This window comes from Microtus oregoni, unplaced genomic scaffold, assembly GCF_018167655.1.
Source record: "Microtus oregoni isolate MIOR12 unplaced genomic scaffold, Mior012 000005F_ref0000423, whole genome shotgun sequence".
NCBI classification, from domain to species: Eukaryota; Metazoa; Chordata; class Mammalia; order Rodentia; family Cricetidae; genus Microtus; species Microtus oregoni.
In genome coordinates this window covers 58121198-58145437 of record NW_024543064.1, presented here as the reverse complement: position 1 = coordinate 58145437, position 24240 = coordinate 58121198, and the positions used below count along the sequence as shown (strand labels likewise).

At 44.3% G+C, this 24240-nt stretch overlaps 1 protein-coding gene across 1 annotated transcript in view; it reads left to right on the top strand.

Moving 5' to 3' along the window:
* The window catches only part of LOC121448345 (methylthioadenosine phosphorylase), a 41654-nt gene extending 32502 nt beyond the window's left edge, over positions 1-9152 (top strand). Inside the window, exons 6-8 of the mRNA XM_041652294.1 lie at positions 270-509; positions 5565-5687; positions 8102-9152. Of these exons, the coding sequence (XP_041508228.1) occupies positions 270-509; positions 5565-5687; positions 8102-8140 (402 nt within the window). The 3' untranslated portion in view covers positions 8141-9152. The remainder of the gene's footprint in view (positions 1-269; positions 510-5564; positions 5688-8101) is intronic.
* Positions 9153-24240: the final 15088 nt, after the last annotated feature.

The following is a 24240-nucleotide window of genomic DNA, read 5'->3' as shown; positions in this document are numbered from 1 at the left end:
CTATGACACAAGTCCAGATAAAAACTGAATGAGATTCAGATCCATAAATCTGTTTTCTCTAAAAGCTGTGAGCTATGAGTGCAGGGGACCTGGACAGCAGGGATGTGTGGTGAGTACGTAGCCAGACGCTGTCTTTCAGGAAGCTAGGCTTCCTCTAAGGGCTTTGTAGTCCAAGTCTGCTCTAGTACTTTGCTAGACATCATAGATAAACAAAATCTTGTGCTGCACGTAGGTTTATGTGATTTGAGACTGGGTCTTCCTTTTTGCAGGTCCTCATAGAAACAGCTAAGAAGCTTGGTCTTCGATGCCATTCAAAGGGGACAATAGTCACAATTGAGGGGCCTCGTTTCAGCTCTCGGGCAGAAAGCTTTGTATTCCGTACTTGGGGTGCAGATGTTATCAATATGACCACGGTTCCAGAGGTGGTGCTTGCTAAGGAGGCTGGCATTTGCTATGCAAGCATTGCCATGGCAACCGATTATGATTGCTGGAAGGAGCATGAAGAAGCGGTAAGTGGGAATCTCCTGATCATGTGAGGTATGGGCTGGGCTTCTGAGTATCACAAGCTGCTGAGAACGTCTTGTTGATTGTTTGTCTTTGGCTTCATCTTGGAAAGGGCCTTTCTGCAGCATTTTTAAGCTTTCATTAGGCTTTATAAGATATTTCCTGTAGTTCCTATTGGAAGATAAGATCTTCCATGGAGGGTACGGGGTGTTTATCTAAGAATCCATAATGATTGGCATTGTAGGCATGTAGATGTGTTGAGAATCACTGAGACTTGGACCTTACTCTAAAGGTAAGGGTGTGCTTTCAGTGTGCTTTCCTTGTACGAGTGTTTATTATGTTTATTTTCATGCAGAAAGAAACCCCAGTAAGAAAACCCTGAGTCCCTGTCCTGTTGAACATACTGTGACTGCATGGTATACACAGCTTAAGAATGGAAAGGCATACTCTTGAAGGAGCCAGCATTCTGTTTGAGGAAGATGGAGGCTATCTTAGTCTTTTATTGCTATGAAAAGACCATGACCAAAACAACTCTTGGAAAAGAAAGCATTTACTTGGGGGGGTTACCTACAGTTTGAGAGGTTTTGTCCATTGTCATTGAGGTAGGGAGAATGGCGGCACACAGGCAGATGTGTTGCTGGCAGATACACGTTGATCCCTAAGCAACAGGAAGGGAGAGCCACTTGGCCAAAGCCACCTCTAGTGGTACACTTCTTCTAGCAAGGCCATACCTCCTAATTCCTCTCAAATTCCACTCCCTGATGACCAACCGTTCAATAGCCGGGGGGGGGGGGGCATTTTTACTCAAATTTCCACAGAGGCTAAGCAAGGGGTTATAAAGGAATAGCACTGAGTTTTATGAGTTGCCTATTTGGAAGTGTGATGAGAAAGATGGGCACCATTGAGAGACGCACAGAGGAGAAGAGGGGAGAGGGCAGGATGAGCTGTGACCAGGCTGTAGACTGTGATAAAGATTGCACACAGGTCAGTAAGGGTACTAGACAGGGAGCCCAGCAAGGCCTAGCTAGGACTTGAAGATCCTAGAACACTGAAGCCTCCCAAAGCTGCAATTTCATCATGGGAAGCTTGACCTTCTGGCAATCAGTCACCCAGGATCTGCAGTTACCAGCCCTGGTCACACAGGGCTCTATCTACCCGTCCCTCCCCGCCCTCTTTTGAAGGTAAACATTTCCTAAAAGGACTCTTAATTCAAAAGCAAAAACATAATTTGTACAAAGAAATGATATTTCTTACTGAATCTCTAGACTATTGTCATTTGTCTTTAATCACATAATTTTTTAGCAGTTTGGTCAAATCAAGCCCCTTATAAACCTGTGTTATATGTTAATGATAGGCCTGTAAAATCCTTTGTTTATGTATCTTTTCCTCAGTACTGATTTGAATTTGGCAGTCCCCCTGCCTCCACCTCTCATGTAGTTGGGATTACAGGCTCAAGCCACCAGGCCCTGCCGGGCTCTTTGATTCTAAGCGCCCTGCTTTTCTTAAAATTGTTTTGTTTCACCTGAAAGACACAAGCTCGTTTGCCCGTCTCTTATCTAATCTTAGAGTGGAGAAGGGAAGGAAAATATGAAAGAGTGTTGGAAGAGGTATAGAGGGTGCGTGAGCACATAGAGGGCCGCTGTCTCTGAGAGCTCCTGTTTCTCCACCTAGTTTCACACAACAGAGCTTCACGTGGTCTTCTCATCTCTCTGCCCATGTGTACTTGTTGGATAACATAAATGAATCCCTGTTCTTTGGTTTTATTGCTGTGTATTTATAGGAGAGTTTTGAGGCTCTTATAATAAAATCTCAGAGTTAGCTATCGGGGTGAGAGCTGAAGGGTCAGAGAAGCAGAACAGTCAAGCCACTGGGGTTCTCACCTCTACCAATGCTCAGACAGGGTGACCTGTCTCTAAGAATCTTCCAGACTGCATGTTTAGATTGTGTCTGAGCTCCTGTCTCCTTCTCCCTAGTGCTGGGATTAAAGGTGTGAGCCAACACCGCCCTCCCTGGCTGTTTCTCTTTGAAACTGGATCAATCCCATGTAGCCCGGGGTACCCTTGGACTCACAGAGCTCCTTCTACTACCCCTGTCTTGCAAGTGCTGGGATTAAAGGTGTGTGGCACTGCACTGCCTGGCCTCTTTGGCTACCTAGTGGCCTAGCTCTGTACTCTGATCTCCAGGCAAGCTTTATTTGTTAGATGACTGTATCTGGTTTGGCAGCTCCGTGGGCTACTCCCAGCTTCCTGATGTAAAGAAGCTGCTTTCAATTAGTGGGAAACATTAGCTCACGTCACTTCCTGACTGCAGTTTGCTTCCTGCCAGAAATGCCCTGCTCAGTCTCAAGCCTCCTCTAAGGTGCTTTATGCCAGATGAGGGCCACAAAGCAGAGGGCAAGTGCGGAAAGGCAGGTCATGTCAAGCGCCACAAGAAAGACATGCATAAACATGACATCCACTCAAACAGCCATTCGTGTCATTGTGCTTTAAACAGATGACAAGGTTCTGAAGTGGGCTGAACTCTGATGCTCAACAAGTAACTGAACTTGTTTTCTCTGAAACGAAGCCAGGGCATGGAGTAGGGTGGTGACTTAGTTATGACTCTTGACCTTTGGAGGCTCACTGGGAGAAATGACCAAAACATCTGATAGAAGAGCTTATGGGAAGAAAGGTTCCAACTAGTTCATGTGGCAGGCAAGACTGCCATAGCAGTTTGTATGACGCAGAGACCTAGACTGAACAAAAATGAAGCAGTACCTCTCCAAGGCCAGCATCCCAGGTACCTACAGTAGCCCTTCAGGCCCAACCTTCCAAAGCACTGGTTTGCAACTTCTTTGGGAGGTGAGCTAACTGTCTTTTCACCAGGGTTGCCTATGACCAGATATTTGCATAGTGATTCATAATGGTAGCAAATTACAGTTATGAAGTAGCACAAACTAGCTTTATGATTGGAGGCCACCACAACTCATCACTTAAAGAACCCATATGGTCTCCCAAAACGTGAGCCTGTGGGCATGCCATTCAGATCAGAAGTGGGGTAGTGCTGACTCAAGGGAGTGTAACCGATGACGGCATGGAGTGAGTGCAAAGAAAGTACTGTAATAACCTTTTAGGTTTGAGCTCTGCCTTTTAGGCTGTTTCTGTGAGTCACCACTGGGTCAGTAGTAGGAAGAGTATTTTGAATAAAAGTTAACAACGGAAACAAAGAAAAGAGGTCAGAGTTTGGAAATTTTCGTGGAAATAAAGGGTCAGTGTCCAGCAGCCCTAAGCCCCTGTGTTTAAAGACTCAGCTTAAATGCATGTTTTGTGTGTGCCATGCTGTAGCAGGGCTTCCGCTGTCGGGCCCCTCATCTTCTCCCATGTTCGTAGAAGCCATCTGGATGAGGAGACACAAAGGTGGAGTCATGTGTCCCTGGATCTTGGCTTTCTTGTAAGTGGAAGAAAGCAAGGCAGGGACTCTGGGCCTGAGGGTCAGCTTCCCATGTGAGTCAGTCATTCATACACAGAGGTAGATAGTAGCATGAGCATGTAGGAGCCCAGTCATCATGCCAGCTTATACCCAGTAATGTTCGTCTGTACTTCCATAATTGTAATCCAGAAACATTGTAGGAAGTGGCTACTTAAATTATAATTATGTTATTTAATATGCTCAAGCAGAATTGTGGTTCCTAGTTAAATATCATAAGCAGCATGCTCCTACATATACAACACACACACACACACGTTTCTGAAATCCAGTTCAGGATCCAATTTATTCTGGGTTAGCATTCTACCACTGAGATACATCCCTAGAACCCAAAGTAATTCTTTTTTCTTGTAAAGAGACTAAGATGCCAAGCATAGTTGGTCCATGTGAATAGCAGCACCTGGTGGGACAGAAGCAGGAGAATCCTGAGTTTGAAACCGGTGTGGGCTACACGGTGAGGGCCCACCTCAAAAAAATAAAAATTTAAAATTTAAACGACTAAACCGAACAGGGAAAAAGAAGACAGAGGCCAAGGCCTCATCCTGTTGGGTCTCCCACACTCTGGGTTTCTAAGACTTCATCTTGATAGCAGGTGTGTCTGTCTTCCATATTGGAAGCTGGGTCTACGTATATAGAAGGGAAATTGAACATCGTGGTGGTGTTTTGTTACAGGAAACAATTTTCCGAGGTGGTTTGTCCTGGTTTGTTTGGTTCTTTGACCTCTTGGGTTTAGGTGGTGCTGTTAACTTCCAGTCCACTAACTAGGAGTCATGACAGTGATGGTACTTTCTTTTTTTTCCCCCCCTTTGTTAAAAAGTGCTTTTAGAATACTTAGCTCCTGTTTGGTTATCCAGTATAGCAAGTGTTAGGCTGGAATTTATTTTTCTATGGGCCGGGAAGGGTGGTGTTGGTGGCTCCTGCTTGACATTTATGATATATTCTCAGGCTTTCCAGGAATAGAGTTGAGCAACTGGAAGGCCTTTTCCCTAAGGTGGAGAGTGGTGTTTGGGCCAGGGGGCGAGGGGAGTAGCTTTTAGAGTAAGCAGATTTTACAACACAGGTTCTTTCGTCTGTTCAGGCAGCTATAAGAAAATCTCTTTAAAAGTAGACGCATGGCACGTCTTAGATACTTTCACAGGCTGCATAGTAAACAAGTTTATACAGCTCAGAGGGTGAGTCCCTGTCCATCCTGACAGGGAGTACAGGAGCAGGCAGGCAGGCACTGGAAGAGGGGCTGAGAACATCCATCCTGGTCAACAAGAGTGAGGCAGAGAGCTGCAGTGGCCCCAGTGTCGGCCCCGCCTTCTCCAGCAAGGCCACACCTATTCTAACCCTAATACTTCCACCAACTGGGAACCAAACATTCCAATATATGGGCCTGTGGGGCTCACTGGGGTACCAGATCCCATTCCTCAGAGCACTGCCTGACCTAATCAGCCCCCAAATCCTCCTTCCTGACATCTCACAGAGAGGACTAAGTTCCTAAAGATGAATTCGGAAGGGATATAAACGTTGATACCATACAGCAAAACAGGGTAAGTTATTCTGCGAGAAGCAGTTCGTGCCAGTTAAATCCTGTGTTCTTCTTCCTCAAGGTGTCAGTGGATGGGGTTTTAAAGACCATGAAAGAAAATGCCAACAAAGCCAAAAGCTTACTGCTTACTACGATTCCACAGATAGGATCTATGGAGTGGTCAGAAACGCTTCGAAATCTGAAGGTGAGTGGCCTTGCCCCTGTAAGCAGACACGTCTGTGGCTCTAACCATCTTTCCCCTGGCTTTCACTTTGAATTTGGTCCATCTCCTCCTGTAGTTTACACAAGACAGCTTGTTTTGTTTTTGGCAAACTTTCACGCCTTCAGTTAGTACTGTTCCCTCTCCTTCACTGTCCCGGGTTCTCTACACGGTCCTGGAGTTATCTTTATGTCTTGGTTCAGAAGGCTAGTGTGCTCGCTGTATACGGTTTCCAGTGTTTTTCAGCTATTTACTCTTAGGTAGGTTTGTACCGAGTGTAGGCAGGCCTTTGCAGCCAGTACTTCTATATCAATAACAATGATGTTACAACTAAGACAGTTAATTGTGATAAGCAGGTGACAAGTGGTAGATTCCGAGCTCGATTCCGAGCTCCAGTGCCCATCCTAAGGGTGTCATTTAAACTGACCTGGAAGCTTAGAAAGTGACATTTTTATTTGACCATTTTGTAGCTTTTGATTAACCAGAGTAGTGAGGAACCTCAAGTCATTCCCTGGCAGCTTCCTCTTGTATCTAAAGGGGAAGTACCTCTGAGTGTTCTCAAACTTATCTCTACTCTCAGATACCTTGACAGTCACCGAGAGGGCATGGGGCAGGGTGATAGAAGCTGTCCCTGACTGAGTTACCACCTAGGAGCTCAGGAATAAGCCACAGTTTTAGTGTGGTGGAGGCATTTTGCTGTGGTAAACGATTAATAGTGTTTTCTGTCTTGCATGGAAGGCGTCAGGGCAGCCAACATGAAGCCACCCTGCAGCTGGAAAGTGGCACCTGTGAACTGATACAAACAGGTTGCAGCATGCCACTATGACCTACTGTGACCGTAGGGTCTCAGACGTTAGGGCTAGGAAAGCCACAATGTTCTAATTCATAGTGTCTTCCCTGAGAGGAGACGCCCCCGCTAGTTTCAACACTGGATACCTGGGAGATAAATGTTTATCTAATGAGTCCATAAATTTTCCTCCCAGGAAGTGTTCTCTCACAGTTGAGGTGAAAAAAAGACTATTCTAACTGGGGGGGGGGGGGGGGGCACAAGATAAAAAACAATCTACCAGTTATAAGCTCGTGCTTTGAACTAAACAGGTTCTAGCAGACCAACCTGGTTCTAGCCACCTGACTGGGTTCCCCTGTGGCCAGTTCTGAGTCAATGTTGGACTCACACGATATCCAGTCATGAACCTTCCTTAAAAAGAAACCTGAGGCAGGCTCGGACAGTGATCGGAAAAATCAGTGATCTTTCGAAGATGGAGGTGTGTGGTTTTGTGAATACGCACTTAAAGTGGGTTAATGGGTATGGCATTGATTAGGTGTCGAACAAGAGCTGAAGAAATGAAGAATTGCCCTGTAGACAAAATCAAGTGCTGTGGTCTCCATTCTGGAATAGTGAGGAACCCAGTGCTAATGATTCTTATCATATCTGAAATGTGTACCTTTCCCTCACTAGTTCATTTCAGAAACATTAGTCAGTTTACTCATTGTGTGTCCAAGCTCCAGATTAGAATAAAACTCAGATGTAGGGCGTGGCAGTACACGCCTTTAATGCCAGCACTTGGGAGGCAGAGGCAGGCAAAGCTCTGTGAGTTCAGGGCCAAGCTGGTCTACATAGTGAGTTTCAGGCCACCCAGAGTCACAGTGAAATCCTATCTGCAAAAGAAACAAACAAACTCAGAAAAATACCCAGAGACTCCCAGTGATACTGAGGGTCCCATCGTGTTGCCAGCTTAGACACATTAAAGCTTCACTGACTTCGCAGTGGCATAAGGATAAGGAGTGGGCTCGCCTGAATAACGGCTGAAGCTGGGAGAGGGTATATACAGTGTCCTGACGCCTGAAGCAGAGGGACGTGTGTGATTCTCAGAGCCGTCCCCTGAGATGTGTGGTACTGACCTCACCTGTCGGCAAGAAAAGGAACAGCCAAGAATTGAGAGTCACTGCTAAAGTCCCATATCTGGTTAGCGTTGTTGCTGTTTTATTAACGACATTTCTAAAAATTTATTTATGCGTGTCTATAAACAGAGGTACACTTGCCACGGTGAGCGCGTGAAGGCTCAAGGCCATCTTGTAGGAGCTGATTCTCATTCCACCATGAATGCAAGCTTCCAGGCTTGGTGGCAAAGATCTTTACCCCCTCAGCCATTTCACCCTCCCCATTTAGTGGTTTTTAAATTTTGGTGAGCATGGGAATTATCTGGAGAGTTTAAGAAGTGTGTGTCCCTGTGAATCCTTAGTAAACTCCGAATCTCAAGGCTCCTTCTTGTTGTTGTTTTCACCTGGAGAATCTCAATGCTTTTTCTTCTTCTTGTTTTGACTTGTTAGGAAGTCTTGGGGTAATTGGCATGCTCTCTACTGCCTGTAGCTCATCTCTGTGACTTTCTTCCTTTCAGAACATGGTCCAGTGTTCTGTTTTACCACCAAGACATTGAAATGACATGGCCACCACAAGGAGACTTACTACTTCTAGTCTTTGGGAAATTTTGCTTAAACAAAAAATGGGAAAGGTACGTGGCCTTCATTCCTTTTCTGGGAAAGAAGAGCATGTGGTAAGAAAGAGACAGTGCACTCCACTGAGATACAGGCTCCTCGGGAACCTGGAAGGAAAACAACAGCCTGCAGAAATGTAAGGGAACGAAGCCAAAAACCTTGTCAATCATTTCTCCTACTACACTGGCAACCATGAAGACTGGTGAGGATGTCTGTCCATTTTCCCACACTGCTGATGACCTGTGAGCTTCAAATGGGACTGTGGTTGTAAATTGGCACCATCCTTCTGGGAGGCAGTTTGGTACGTTGCATCTCGGGCTTAAAAATACTGAATGCACTTTGGTACGCTGGAATTTCTCTTTAAGAACTTATGGGAGATTCATTCAAAGAATCATGTAAAGAAGGCAAAATATCCTAAACAATATGGAAAAATTAAATGTACCATGTTCCTGTTATACTTAAGCCATGAAGCAATCAAGTAGAAATCATATTTTCTCAGAAAGAAATGGTCACTTCATACTGTGAAATGAGGGGGAAAAGTATAAGCATTTATGATACTGGTTTTTTGTTTTAAATGGTGTGTAAATGTACAAAAAAAGACTAGAAGGGAATATATATAATCCTGCTACTGTATTTGTGAAGAGATGCTGGATAATTCTTACTTTCTTTTGATCTTTTTCTCTACTTTTTTTTAAAAGTGAGTATAATCAAATAATAAAGTTGCAACACTTAAAATGGACTTAGAGAAATCAAACTCTTTGAAACTCTTGGTGGGGAAACAAAGATGTTTATAAAAGAAGCGCCGTGTGATGCAGGATCTACAATCCAGATAGCATGCACACCCCTACATGCCTGCACTCAAAAAAAGACAAACAAACCAAAGTGTGCTATGTGAAAAACAGATCTTTGTTTAAGATCACCACAGATGGGCTGGAGAGATAGCTCGGAGGTTAAGAGCATTGACTGCTCTTCCAGAGGTCATGAGTTCAATTCCCAGCAACCACATGGTGGCTCACAGCCATCTATAGTAAGATCTGGTGCCCCCTTCTGGCATGCAAGCATACATGGAAGGAATGTTGTATACATAATAAATAAATAAACGTTTAAAAAAAAAGATCACCACAGATGCAACCACTCGGGACTGTGACTGAGAAGGCTGGTGTTCACTGCTATGGTGTGTCAGAGGCAAACTGCTTCAAGCACTACTGGTGTGTCTCATTGCCGTATATCAGATCATTTTTACACTACCATTTCTTCTCCTCTGTCTTAAGAGTTGACCCTTTCTCGGTTGGCAGTGTTGTATTTGAAAACAAGAAAGGAAGGAAGGAAGGAACCGGAAGCCTAGTGTTTTGTCGTAGGATACTTTTTGTTACCGCCATGGGCTATCTTGTAAAGTGAGTGTGCTCGTGTCTGAAGCTGACTTCAGGAAAGTAAGCAACTGATTGTAAGGGTAAATGAACCAGTTGCTTCAGCCGTCATGTTGAGCCCCTGGTAAGTGTCATTGTAACTTTGGGCCCATGTTGCGGAGCTTCCTGCTCTGGTTATTAACAATGTGTAGAGACTTCGTGGGTCCTGACCGGGGTCTTGGTAGGTTTTACTTCCCTGGGGTGTGCCTGGTTCATTCCTCCACTCTTATTAGAGTGTCGAATTGGGGAGTGGGCGTTTGTCTTGTCGCCTCCGGTATGGAAGAGTGCTTTTCCTCAGTGGCCTTTTCCAGCATCGTCATAAGCAGGCTTCTTCTTCCTGAATCCTTCACTGCGATTAGAATTGCATATAAACTTACACTATCTACCCTCTTAGCTATTTAAGTGTCGCTGAAAATACATTTGTATTGTCTTTTCCTTCATGTGTATTCAATACAAAACAATGGGTTTTATTCTGTCATTTTTATATACATATCATATGCATCATCATTTATCCCACGTTATATTCTCTTGTGCTACCCCTCCCCCTCCCAAATAATGTTCCCCGTACTTTAATGTCATCTAATCTATATTCTGTATATGAGAGAAATGTGTTTGCCTTTCTAAGTCTGTCTGTCTTAGCACGATGCTCTCCAGCTCCATCCATTTTCCGACAGGTGAGATAATTCTTCTCTTCTGACTAAGTAAAATCCCAATGTGTATGCATACCAATTCCTCTATCCATTCATAGTTCATGCACGTGTAGGCTGATTCCTGATTTTGGCCGTTCTGAATAGTGTTTCAATAAACATGTGTTTGCAGACTTCTCAAATGACCAAAGTATGCTCCTGCTCTTGGGTTGAGTCTTGGCTATTGCTGTTAGTATAGAAACTCCACTTGGAGAACTTCTACCTGAACCATTTCTGTCTGGTTGTCCTTTAGACAGATTCTAGCCCTCGGACTTCATCAAGGACTTTTATTACTTGATCCATTGTGCTTTTATCTCAACCATTCCTTGCTCTTTGTTACATCATTCCAGCACACAGTTCCATCTACAATGAAGAGTGGGGAATCTGCTCACTTTATCATTTTTACACAGTCCGGGATCCCAGTATAAGGATGCCCCCCCACACACAAGTGGGTGTGTCTTCCCGCTTCAGTAAACCCAATCAGTATAATCTTTAACGTGCCCAGAGTTCATCTCCTGGGCGACTCTAGATCCCATCAATTGACAACTAATGTTAAGCATCACAGCTATACCTGTTCTCCATTCTTTAGGTTCTATTCTTAGATTCTATTCAGGTTTTGACGCCATCCCCGCCCCCTCCTCTGTTCCACCTTCCCCTTTATCTAATCTGCTCACTCTCTGACAGCCTATCCTGTCCTTCCCAAACACTTCGTTCTCTTGTGACACTGTTACAATTTCCTGTTTCATTGTCCTTTGGTGTGGCTATCTTCACTTTTGTATCCACAGATTCTTGACACAGTGACTAACGCAGAAGCGGTTCTTTTTGTACTTCATAAATAATTGTGCAAGTCTATGAAATTTCGGCCCGATCATATTTCAGCCGTCTTTCTATTTCCAGCTGGAGTCACTGGTTCCAGAACCCTGATCAGATGTGCCCAAGGTAAATAGTTCATCCTGTGTGTTTTCAGGCCACCTAGAGTCTGTGTTACCCAAGGACCATTTGTCATCATGTACAACATAAAGCTATGTACATATTCTGTCTTCCAAGTAGATAATGAAAAATTGGAAAAACAGGAATTCTGAAAAAAGAAAATGGCTTAAGTGTTAAGTAATAAAAACCCAATGAGTTATTTAATATACTCCCTGATTTGAATTTTGTGCCTACTAATATTGTCCTGCAATAAATGAATGAAACATTTTCTTCCTTTTCAAACTATGATATTTAAAACTGTTAATCCTTTGGTTATAGGTTTTGTTCATTTTTAAAAAAAGAAAAACCCTCCTTCTTGAAGGCCTTGTTTGCCTCTTGTGCCCATAGTGGATCATCAGAATGTCATTTGTGTGTCTATACATTCGCCTCCACGCACATGCATGTGTGTAGACTTTAGTGTGTGTGCAGGTGTGCACATGGCACAGCAAGCGTGTAGAAGTCAAAGAGCTGCGAGTCGGTTCTCCTATCATGTGGATTCCGGGGATCAGACTCAGGCGGTCAGACGTGACCCTTCACATGTATCTTAAGCTTCATTTAGTTGGTTATCTCTCCCTTTGATACAGGGAAAGTCTCTACCCTCAACTTTCACCAAATGTTAATCACAGGCCTCACTTCTATCATTTTTATGTATGAGCCAGATCTTGAGTAATTATTAAGAAAAACTCTTGGGTTTTGGCGTGTTTTGTTTGGCCTCTTTTGTTGTTAAGCTAAAGAAGAAAAGGGTAAACTGCTTTCCAGAGCTGCCCTGTGCAGTATGCAGTGAGCATTAACCGCTTTCTCCTGTCACTCTTACATATTTTGAAGACAATGACTGAGTAGGAACCGGAGTCTCAGCAATAGGCTTGGAGGCAGTCCAGGATGTGCCTGCTCTCAGTAACAATTCAAGTCGTGACAAGAGATTATGGTGGATACTTCAGTGGAGAGGCATAGAGCCCCTTTGATCTCTCACCAATCCATGGCTGACTGTTGATGGGCCCAGTCTTGTGTTGGTCCATCGCAGGCAGCCACACTGCTGGACCATGCCTGCCTTGGCTGTTCTATGCACAGAGGACAGCATTTCAGAGACCCTCTCCCTGTCTTCCAACCTTACATTTCTCCATCCCTCTAACACAATGATCCCTGAGCCTTAGAGACAGTGATGTGTGATGTAAGTGTTCTCTTTGGGACTGAACATTCAACTGTCACTTCTCAGTACCTTGAGCCTGACTCGGTTGAATAGCTCAAAGCTCATCATCATATTGATGATTCTGATTAAATCCTGGCTCTCAGACCAAAAAAGGAGGCCATCGTTTTATAGGAGTGGAGCGAAAGGTGAAGAGAGGCAGATTGGAGAAGTTGGGGGTACAGTGATCAGAACGTACTTTACATGTATGAAATTGTCAACAAATTTAATAAAGGTTATAATGGTGCCCTGGTGTGACAAACCAAAAATTCAACTTTTCCAGTATGTTCGGTCTCTTCACATTAGCCAATTGGTCATGTTGGTATCTTACTGTTTGCCAGAACCCTATTCTTTTTTTTTCAATTTGTATCTTGTTACTTTGGTAGAGATACAGAGTAAAAAATAATATTTGTGTTCATAAAGTACCCAGAAGAGAACAAACTGAGGTTTCCAGTTATTAGATTTTGAGTTGTCCAACATATGCGTTAGTCTTAAGAACAACTGTTAAATTTTGAAAATAGGTCCTCTCAAAATGCACATGTAGAAAGTTAATTCATTGTGCAGTGGTATCAGGGAGTGAAGAGATGTTAGGTCATGAAGGTCCTTAGACACCCCAAAGGGCTCTAAATGCCCCCTTCAACCCTGTGAGAACATGGCAAGAAGACTCCATTTTATGAAGCAGCAAGAACCTTGATATTGGTCTTCACCTCTCCCAAAACTATGAGCTATACATTTTTACTTGTTTTCTCATGTGCAGTTGTTATAAGAGCCCAAATGGACGAATCCAGCAGCCAACAAAAAAGTTGCACATCAGTCAGTTTAATCTGAATAGTCATGGAAAGAAATAGAGCTGTAGTTACAGTCCTGTTTCACAGAATTCATCAGGTCTTGGCCTCGTGAGCACAGTGTAACTTCCTGAGCCTAACTCGAGTTTGGCTACCAGTCTCTGGCCAGAACTTCCACATATGGGTGACTCAGCACAGCCCTACCTAAACCCGCCTCTGCCCAATCACCACTAACGTGGCAGGACATTATTGGCCCTTATTCCTTTCTCCACCTCACCCCATCCCAAGACTCCCACCTCCAATCTCAGCCCTTTATAAATTCCTGCCTGAAGCAATGAAACAAGATCCTGACTCTCCTCTTAGTGTGTTTCTGGAGGGGGTGGAGAATATGGGTCCTCGACATTCACTATCCCACTCAGCCCCAGGGAGAGACCGGCAGGACCAGCTCTGCCTCAGCCCTATCTGCTGGAGAACCCTGCAAACAGGGAACTGAAAAAAGAACTTAAGAAACTAGACATCAAAATACCAAGCAATCCAATTAAAAAATGGGTATAGATCTAAACAGAATTCTCAACGGAAAGATCTCAAATGGCTAAAAGACATTGAAGGAATTCCCCCAACATCCTTAGTCATCAGGGAAGTGCAAACCAAAATGACACTGAGTCTTAACACCAGTCTTAATTGCTAAGATCAAAAACACAAGTGGCAGCTTATGTTAGACAGGATATGGAGTAAGCAGAACACTCCTCCAGTGCTGGTGGGAGTGAAAACTTGTACAGCCACTTTGCAAATCAGTGTGGCAGCTTTTCAGAAAACTGGGAATTAATTTACCTCAAGACCCAGCTATACTATTCTTGAGCATATACCCAAAGGATGCTCAATCATACCACAAGGACACCTATTCAACTATGTTCCTAGCAGCATTATTCATAATAGCCAGAACCTAGATGTTCCTCGACCGAAAAATGGATAAAGAAAGTGTGATACATTTACACAATGGAGTACTTCCTATTCAGATGTATAAAAACAATAACATCATGAGGTTTACGGGCAAATGGATGGAACTAGAAAAAAATCCTCCTAAGTGAGGTAACCCAGACTGGGAAAGACAAACACAGTATTACTCATAAGTGGATACTAGATGTAAAGCAAAGGATAACCAGACTACAACCCACAGCTCCAGAGACCCTAGGTAACAAAGGGGACCCTAAGAAGAGCACGCATTGATATCCCTGGGTAAACTGGGGGTGGGGAAGGTTGAGGGGAGGCAATGGGGATAAGAACATGAGGGAATGGGATCGTTGAGCTGGAGGAAAGACAGAGTGGGAGAGAGCTGGATAAAGGGCGCCTTTAAGGGGTTAGGGGGAAACCTGGGGCTAGGAAAATTCCTAGGAATCCACAAGGATGACCCAAGCTAAGACTTGTAGCAGTAGTGAAGAAGGTGCCTGAACTGGTCTTTCCCTGTAATCAGATTGATGGCTACCCCAACTGTCATCATAGAGCCTTCATCCAGTAGCTGATCGAAGCAAATGCACAGATCCACAGCCAAACACTAGGACAAGCTCCAGGAGTCCAGTTGAAGAGGGATTATATGAGCAAGGTGGGTTAAGACCATGATGGGGAAATCTACAGAGACAGTTGAACCAAGGTCTTGGGAATTCACAAACTCTAGACCCACAGCTGCGTAGCCTGCAAGGGACCAAACTAGGCCCTTTGTGGGAAACAGTGTTGTATACCTTGCCCTGTTTGAGGGGCCCCTGGCTGTGGGACCCCTGGTTTATGAGCTGGGTTTTTGGAGCCCATTTGCTAAGTTAGGATGTCTTACTTTACCTTGATGCAGGGAGGAGGGGCTTGATCCTGCATCAACTTAATCTACCAGGCTTGCTTTGTTTACTCTTTATGGGAGGCCTTACCCTTTTAAAGGAGTAGTTGGGAGAGGTGGGGAAGGGAAACTGGTTGGTATGTAAAATGAATAAAAAAATTAAAGAAATAAATAAAAATTCAACAATAAAAATGCCTTACAGGCTTGCCTACAGCCAGATCTGTATATACACACACATACAAATGTATATACGTATATATGGATATATATATAATTTATTGATTCTATGGAAATTTCACATTGCACCCCAATCCTACTCACCTCCCAGTCCCTCCATATCCACCCCTCACCCCAGCAGCATCTCCCCCAAAAGAATGTCCCCAAATTTAATTAAAAACAAAACAAAATAAACCAAAAAAAAAAAACTACCTTACACCATCTCTCCAACACCTCTTTATTCATTCTGTGTCATCGGGAGCTGCGGAGTGTCACGCAGGATATATTCTCTTTTGTCCAATCGGCCCACCCACAAATATTCATTGCTATGAGTCATTAGTCTGGCTCAAGGCCTCGGGCCTCTGGCACACCGTCATCACCGGGGACCCTCACTGAAACTCCTCTCGGATATCCTGCTGTTGCCCTGAGTCATGGGGATCATGCGGCTATCAGCTGTTGTTCCACAGGGCTGCTCCCCTCACAAGCTACAGCAGGTCATTGACGGGGGAGATATTAGGGTGGGCCCTCACCTGAGGCCCAGGTGGTAGCTGAGCTGGTCATTCTGGGATACTAAAACTGCCCCATTCAGGTAAGGGGTGGAACCAGCTCTCCCAGACCCCTGTCATCAGGGGTCAGCTCTCCCATGGTAAGGGATGAGGCCAACTCTCCCGAGTGCTGAGGTGGAGAGGGAACTTCCCCATGAAAGGCAGGGCCAGCCTCCTGCTGTAGTGTCCAGTGAGGGTAAGGGCAGGTGTCCCAGGGCCAGTGAAGGGTGGGGAAGGCTCAGCATGGTCCTCCAATTTCAACATGCATGGTTCCTATGATGCCCTGTGGTAAAGAGGCCATGGACATCAACACAGACCACAGCTGCAGTGGAACCATGGACCCGGGTACAGACCTTGGCTGCAGCTCAAGCCCAGATGTCACCATGGCCCCTGTGGCAGTGCAGGACACCTAGATCAGTATGACCTTAGCAGCAGCATGGCTTTTGGACATGATTTCAGGTAACTGGCCAAAACCCTAGCACTGGCATGACCTTTAATGCTATCAGGAGCCACAGACATCAACACCGACCCTGGCTATGGTAAGGCCACAGACTTGACCTTTGGCAGTAGCCCAGGCCCAGACAGCACTGTAGCCCCTGGTGGCAGTACAAGCCACTCAGATCAGCATGGCTCTGGTGGTAGCATGGTTCTTGGACACCAACATGGCCACAGGTTATGGCCTAGATCCTGGTCTTCTGTGTGGCTTTTGGTGGCAGCATGAATCATAGACATCAACACAGACCCTGGCTGTGGTAGGGGCCATGGACCCAGACATGGCCCTCAGCTGCAGTCCGGGCCTGGATGTCACCATGGCATCTTGCAGAAGCCCAGGCCACTGAAATGTGAATGGCCCTGGCTGCAACGTGATCCTCAGACACCCACCTGGCCTCAGGTGATTGCCCAGACCCCAGGTATTTGCACAGCCTTTGGTTGTAACAGGATCCACATACATCAATACAGACCTTGCCTGCAATAGAGCCATGGACCCAGACATGGCCATTGGCAGCAGCTTGGGTCTTGATATCATCAAGGCCCTAGGTGGCAGCACAAGCCACTCATATCAGCCTGGCCCTGGTAGCAGCACAGCCCTTAGATGCCAACATGGCCGTGGGTGGCACCAGACCCCAGGCATCCTTGTGGCCTTTGGTGTGTCAGCACAGACTCTGGCTGCTGTAGGACCAGGGACCCAGACATGGCCCTTGGCTGGAGCTCAGGACCCGATATCACCCTCACTTCTTCAGTTCTGCCTCTTACAACAGCATAGGAACTATTCTGCTTCTCTTTTCCCTCCTGTTTCTCCACTGCTCATTATGCCAGCACCTTCCCACCCCCATGTCACAAGGCTCTATGTGGAGCCTGTGGAGGCCTTCAGCCAGCCCAGACTGCAAGGGCCCAGACTAGATCATGAGTCTTGCACTTGCCTGAGCCAAATGGCACCAGAAAGACCCCTATAGCCAAATCTTACAGAAGCATCTTCCCACCTGAGGTTCCTCTCAGATGACTATAGGTTGTGTCAAGTTGACAATGAACTAGCAAGCACAGGTGGGAAAATTATAAGAGCCAGAATGGCAGAAAGTCTGCTGTGAAATAGTCTCTTCTAAAACAAAACAAAACAGAGAACAAAGAAAACAGCAATGGCAACATCAACAGACGTATTAATGTGGAAGGAAGAAAATCTGTGGATGGGTACCAGCCCGAGACAAAGAATTACAGGCAGCTAATGACTGCTAAGGGAGGAAGAATTAGCCCCACACAGGGATGAGACTCCTTCTTGTGCAGTACAGAGTAGTGAGAGTGGTGAGTCCTGAAACTATATACCCACAAACAACACAAATGAACTCAACAGGCTGTATTTATATATACTTGTATATATACATACCTACATGCATATAAATGTATATAGCAACAATGAAAGGAGAATTGGGGGGAAACAGAGAGAGGCTGGAGGGACAGCACCTAAAGGGAGCTGGAGGAGGAAAGGAAATGTAATCCTATTCCTTTTTCTTTTTTTTTATATTTTAATTAAAAACACTTTAAATGGGGGGGGTGATATAATGGGGATGGAGAAATGCCTCAGTACTTAAGAGTCTGATTCCCAGAATGCACTTCAGGTGACTTACAGCCTCCTGTAACCCTACTTCCAGGAGATCTGACACCCTCTTGTGAGTGCTACATATGGTGCACACTCACACAGACACATAAAGATACATCTTAGATGGTGTAATGGTTAAACTTGGCTTGATTTTTTTTAAAGAATTCTAGGATATTAGTTGTCTTAGGATTTCTATTGCTGTGAAGAAACAGCATGACCATAAAGGAAGTTAAGGAGAAAAGTGTTTCTTTAGGTTACACTTCCACATTGCTGTTTACTACTGAAGGAAGTCAGGACAGGATCTCAAACAGGGTAGGATGCTGTGGGACAGTGGTCTTGTATCCTGTCACTTGTATTGTTTTAATAAAACACTGATTGGCCAGTAGCTAGGCAGGAAGTATAGGCAGGGCAACCAGGCAGTAAGTAGAGGTGGGGTGACCAGAACAGGAGAATTCTGGGAAGAGGAAAGACTCAGTCCACAGTCGTCACCCAGACACAGAGGAAGCAAGATGAGAAAGCCTCACTGATAAAAGGTACCAAATTACATGGCTGACAAAGACAAGAATTACAGGTTAATGCAGGATGTAAGAGTTAAGAAGCCTGAGCTAATAGGCCAACCAGTTTATAATTAATGTAGACCTCGGTGTGTTTCTTTGGGGCTGAGCAGCTGCAGGATTGGGAAGGATAGAGACCTCTGTCAACAGCAGGAACCTGAGGCAGGAACTGATGCAGAGGCCATGATGGGATGCTGCTTACTGGCTCACTTCCCATGACCTGCTCAGCCTGCTTTCTTCTAGAACCCAGGACCATCAACCCAGGAGTAGCACCACTTACAATGAATTAGGTCCTCCCCCACCGATCACTAATTAAGAAAATGCCCTACAGACTTGCCTGACAGCTGGATGTCATGGAGGCATTTCCTCAAATGAGACTCCTTCCTCTCTGATGATGCTATCTTGTGTCTAGTCAACACACAAAACCAGCTAGTACACTAGTTAATCACACTTCTGGGTGTGATTGTGAAGGTGTCTGTAGCCCTCTTAGAGGGCTTTGGACTAATCAATGGATTGATTCCTAGATGGATTTGCAAGATGATAGCATTATTTAAAAAAAGAAAAGAAAAGAAAAAATACTATGTTATTTCTTTTAAATGAAGTAGCTGGAAGCATTACAGCCAGATTTGCAGAGACATTCTGGAGAAAAGTCTATATATAACACAGTGTGTTAGTTATAGTTCTCATTGATGTGACCAACTATCGGACAAGAAACAGCTTAAGGGAGGATTCGTTTTGCCTCATGGCTTGAGAACACAGTCCATTGAGGTAGGGAAGGTCTGTCAGTGAGAGGATGCAGCTGCTTACACCTGTGTGGAGCAGGAAACAGAAAGCTGAATTCTGATGCTCACATGGCCTTTCCTCTTCTTATACAATTGAGAAATCCAGTTCATAGGATGACGTGGACCATGTTAAGGGGTGTCTTCCCCCTCAGTTAATCTTTCTAGAAATATCATTACAGATATGCCAAAAAGTTTTGTCTAGTCACCCTTGTAATGAAGGGTGATTGTGATGAAGACAAATTTACTCCCAAACACATCACTTTTAAGCAATAACACACAACAATGGACAGTCAGTGTACAATACTTTGCTCTGCTAAGCGAAATACGGTTAAGACAGCATATTTGGGCACTGGACACACTCTTCAGGGATAGGGAGCTCACTTAGACTGTATAAAACCATAGGCCCCAGCACTGAAAATAAATGAAATTTGCACTGTGTGGGTTCTGCAACAACTTAAGTCATATTTTCATATAATAAATAAGAAATACCCATTCTTTTCAAAAACATATGGTATGTGTTATGCTCAACAAATTTCAAAGTAATTATAGTTGAGACTTTATCAGCAGTGATATTTGTTTGTTATCTAAGAAATAAAACTTGCCCAAAGATCAGAGTGCAGAGCTAAGCCACTAGTTAGCCTTAGAAGGCAAGCAGGGGTGGTACACACCTTTAATCCCAGCACCTGGGAGAAAGAAACAGAGGAATCTCTTTGAGTTCAAGGCCACCCTGGGCTACACGAGATTGAATCTGTCTAAAAGAGAAACAGATCAAACAAAGGTGATCCCAGCACTTGGGAGGTAGAGACAGGCGTGATATGACTGGGTAGAAAAAGGAATATAAGGCGTTGGGGACAGGAGCTCAGATTCAGTCTGAAGTTTTGTAGAGAGAGAGAGTCAGTCTAAGGATTCAACGAGAGAATATTCAGTCTTAAGAATTTTTAGGGACAGGATCTCCCCTTTGTCCTAAGGATTCAGTAGAGGTAAGAACTTATGACTGGCTGCTTCTCTGATCTTTCAACATTAACCCCTATATCTGACTCTGAGTTTTTATTATTAAGACCGATTAGAATTTGTGCTATATTTATTCTCTAACCACAATACAAACTAAACTTTAAAAATGAAAAAAAAATGTAGGTAAGTCTTATTGTTTGAAATTTTACAGAATCCACCAGGAGAAATACAGACTGACTCCTAAGCTCCTGGGGACAATCACTGGAGCGTTGGTCTTGAGATAAAATTAGTCCTTCTGGTGCAAACAAAAACTGCCATCCCCACTGCTATCACTGATATTCTTTCAAATTCTTTTCTATGTTGCTGGACAGTCAAATCCCACCTGCCAGTTTCTGGCAGGCAAGATTAAACCTGTATTGGCTTTGGTAAATTACCCTAACAAAAAACTTAGGGGACACGGGTGGTTTTGGCTTATTCTTCCTAGGGTATAGAGTTCCTCATGGCAGCCACTGTGGAAGGCAGGCATAGTGGTAAGAGCAGGAAGCTCTGGTTCCATTTTATCCACACTCAGGAAGCAGAGAGTGAATGGGACATGGGGACAGGCTATAAAACTTCAAGACCTGTAGCGAGCTGCATGGAATCACACCTGATGGAGATGTATAATCACCTCCAGAGACGGCTAAGGCCTGACCTATGCTATGATCACGCAATGGTTATCAGCTGCCTGCATATGCGTGGACCTATGGACGGTGCCCACCTGGCAGTTCGGGGTTGGTAGCCCATGCCTACTTAAGGACTGGGAGAGGTTTGCCCGGGGAGAGAGAGAGACAGAGACAGACACACACACACACACACACACACACACACACACACACACACACAGAGAGAGAGAGAGAGAGAGAGAGAGAGAGAGAGAGAGAAAGAGAGAGAGAGAGAGAGAAGGAAGGAAGGAGAAGGAGAAGGAGATAGATTGCTGTGAATAAAGTCCTGAATAAACTACTGCAAGAAGAGCTCCAGGTGTTGTGTTTTCCTTGCTGGTCGAGGGTGGACACGACAAAGACCCACCCCCTGTGACTTACTTCTTCCTGTTAGACTCCACACCTAAAGACTGCACAATCTTCCCAAACAGCACCATCAGCTGGGACCAAGTGTTCAACACGGAAGCGCACACAGGACAGCTGTTATGGCTGATATATACACTGATATTTGTAAGATGAGAAGTTTAACAAATTTGTTAAGGTCTGAATGCACTTGACCTCATCTGATCTCAAAAGCTAATCAGGATAGCACTCTGCTCTGAGAAATTTCCCAGACATGTAATGTATTTATTATTGAGCACTCAAAATGCATGACAAATGTCCTGATAATTACCATACATACATAATTCACTTCTAGGTGGGTTATATAATCAATGAAGTGATTTAGCATAGCAAACTGTTACTTGTACAAATATGGACTTTTGAACCTAACTATATTTTAGTCAGTCACATAGTAATAACCTTGTATTTATCGTCTAGTTTTAGCAATAGCATTTAAAACAGGTTTCTGGGATCAATTTAAATATTTACACGAGTGGGTAGAATAAAAATCCTTTCCGAATTCACCATCTAGAACAGCAAATGATTAGGGCTAAGAAAAAAAAAGTATAACACACCCTACTTACTTTAAAATAAATTATCTATTACATGAGTACACATTTAAATTCCCACCAAAAGTATTTCTTAATCTTTATTTTATGTATATGGGTACTGTGGTGTTTGAAAATGGCCCACATAGGTCCACAGGGGATGATGCTATCAGAAGGTGTGGCCTTGTTAGAGTAGGTGTGGCTTTTTTGGAGGAAGTGTGTCACTATGGGGGTGGGCTTTGAGGTCTCAGAAGCTCAAACTCAAGCCAGGCCTAGGGGCTGTCTCTTCCTGCTGCCTACAGTCCAGATGAAGAACTTTCAGCTCCTTCTCCAGCACCATGTCTGCCTGTATACCATCATGTATCCCGCCATGACGGTAATGGAATTAACCTCCAAACTGTAAGTCAGACCTAATGAAATGTTTTCCTTCATGAGAGTGGCTGCAGTCATGGTGTCTCTTCACAGCAATATGACTCTAAGATAGGTATTTTGCCTGCATATATGACTCTGCACCACATATATGCCTGATGGGCAGAAGCCAGAAGAGGGCATTGGGAACCCTGGAGCTGACGACACAGACTGTTGTCTGTAGTGATATTTCATTCATATTTTAATAAATAAAGCTTTCCTGAAGATCAGAGAGTAAAACAGCCCCACTGGTCAGCCTTACAGACCAGGCAGTGGTGACACACACCTTTAATCCCAGTAGCCACACTAGTTTGCCATAGAAACCAGGCGGTAGTGGTGCACGCCTTTACTCCCAGCACTGGAGAGGCATATAAGATTGAAGAAGACACCTCACAGACTCAGTCTCATTCTGAGATTCCTGGAGGCAGGATCACCATTTAGACTGAGGCAGAGGTAAGAACCAGTGGCCGGCTGTTTTGCTTTTCTGACCCTTCAGGTTGAACCCCAATATCTGTCTCTGGATTTTTACTAATGCTGCTACAATTGGCAGTCGCCATGTGGTTGCTGGGAATCTGACCAAGATGCCTGGCAGAGCAGCGCCACTCTTAACTGCCGAGTCATCTCTCAGGCGCCAAGACATAAAAGTGTAAGTGATACAAATGCATATGGACAAATAATTAAAATGGTAAACTGCAAGCATGATAGAAAAGCTATGCTGAAGATGAACTCACTAAAGCGCAAATATCCTCAGATAGGATTCTGCTGCTTTCTTCCCAAGTACAGTGACTGAAAGACAGGACAATGGATTTGGGTGCTGCCTGCTGTCATACACCATTTTAGAAGGTGTTAGTATAGGGAAACAGGCCTGCCCCTGGCCTGCCCCTGGCCTGATCTGGAGACTTAAGAATCCTTGCACCTCTGACTCAGCATTAATGGCGAAGTATTACTTCGGGCCACGTTGTTCTTTTCCAGTAGCTCCCTGCTCATGTTCCAAAGACCCTGTAAAAGCCTGCCCCTCTGCCCATCCCATTGCCATCTCTCTTCTGTTTCAGTAGTAGCCGTCATTCTGTGTCTTTCTTCAGTAAATTTCATGTGTGACGTTTGCCGTGTGGTATGACTTTCTGGTATCCCTTGGCTCCAAACTGCCAAGATGCTGGAAAAACCCTTTCAACTATGTTTCAAGTGCTATTGCCAGGTATCACAGGTAAGGAAGGCATGTGTAGACTTGCTTCAGAATGGTAATGTTTGGATGTTATGGTTGTTATTCTGAAACATGTAAGTCAGAGAGAGAATGAATATATCTCAGCCCCAATTTTGCACCAGTATCTAGAATATTCTTGATGATAATATGAGACATGGAATTTAAAAACTGGCCCTAGAAGAGTAACTGGATAGGGAAGAGGTGAAGAGCCCTGAACAGAACCACCAGGCAAGGAAAGTTCTTACAGCTATACTCGCTGCTGCCACCTCCCCGGGGCACTCCGGACTCCTCTCTGCACCTTCCTCCATTGCTCTTGCCCTAGGAGCCACGGGCACTGTACATGAGTCACTGTCTATCATGAAAACAAGGGAGTTATCCCATGCATGAGATTGCTCAGTCGTTAGTTGTGTACTGTGTTTCTCCACATTACAACATTCTCTCCAACTTGAAACATCTCCTCCAGGAGGGGAGAGGAGGTCCAGGAGGTCCCCTGGTAAACAGGAGGTAAACAAAAGGTCACATGTTTGGAAGAACAAAATCTAGAAAGAGTCTTGATCTTGAGGACACTGGTGCAATTATTACTTCTTTGGTGTCATAAGCTCCCTTTCTGGATGAATACAGTTGTGTGTGTGTGTGTGTGTGTGTGTGTGTGTGTTGTATAACCCTGGGAAAAGTCTGTCACACAACACTAATGCTCAGTAATAATTTTTTAAAGAATAATGTTTCATTAATTTTTTGAGAATTTTATGCAATATATTTTTTTAATTTTTTTTTTAACAGACTTAATTCACTTTTATTTTTCTTGTTTAAAAACC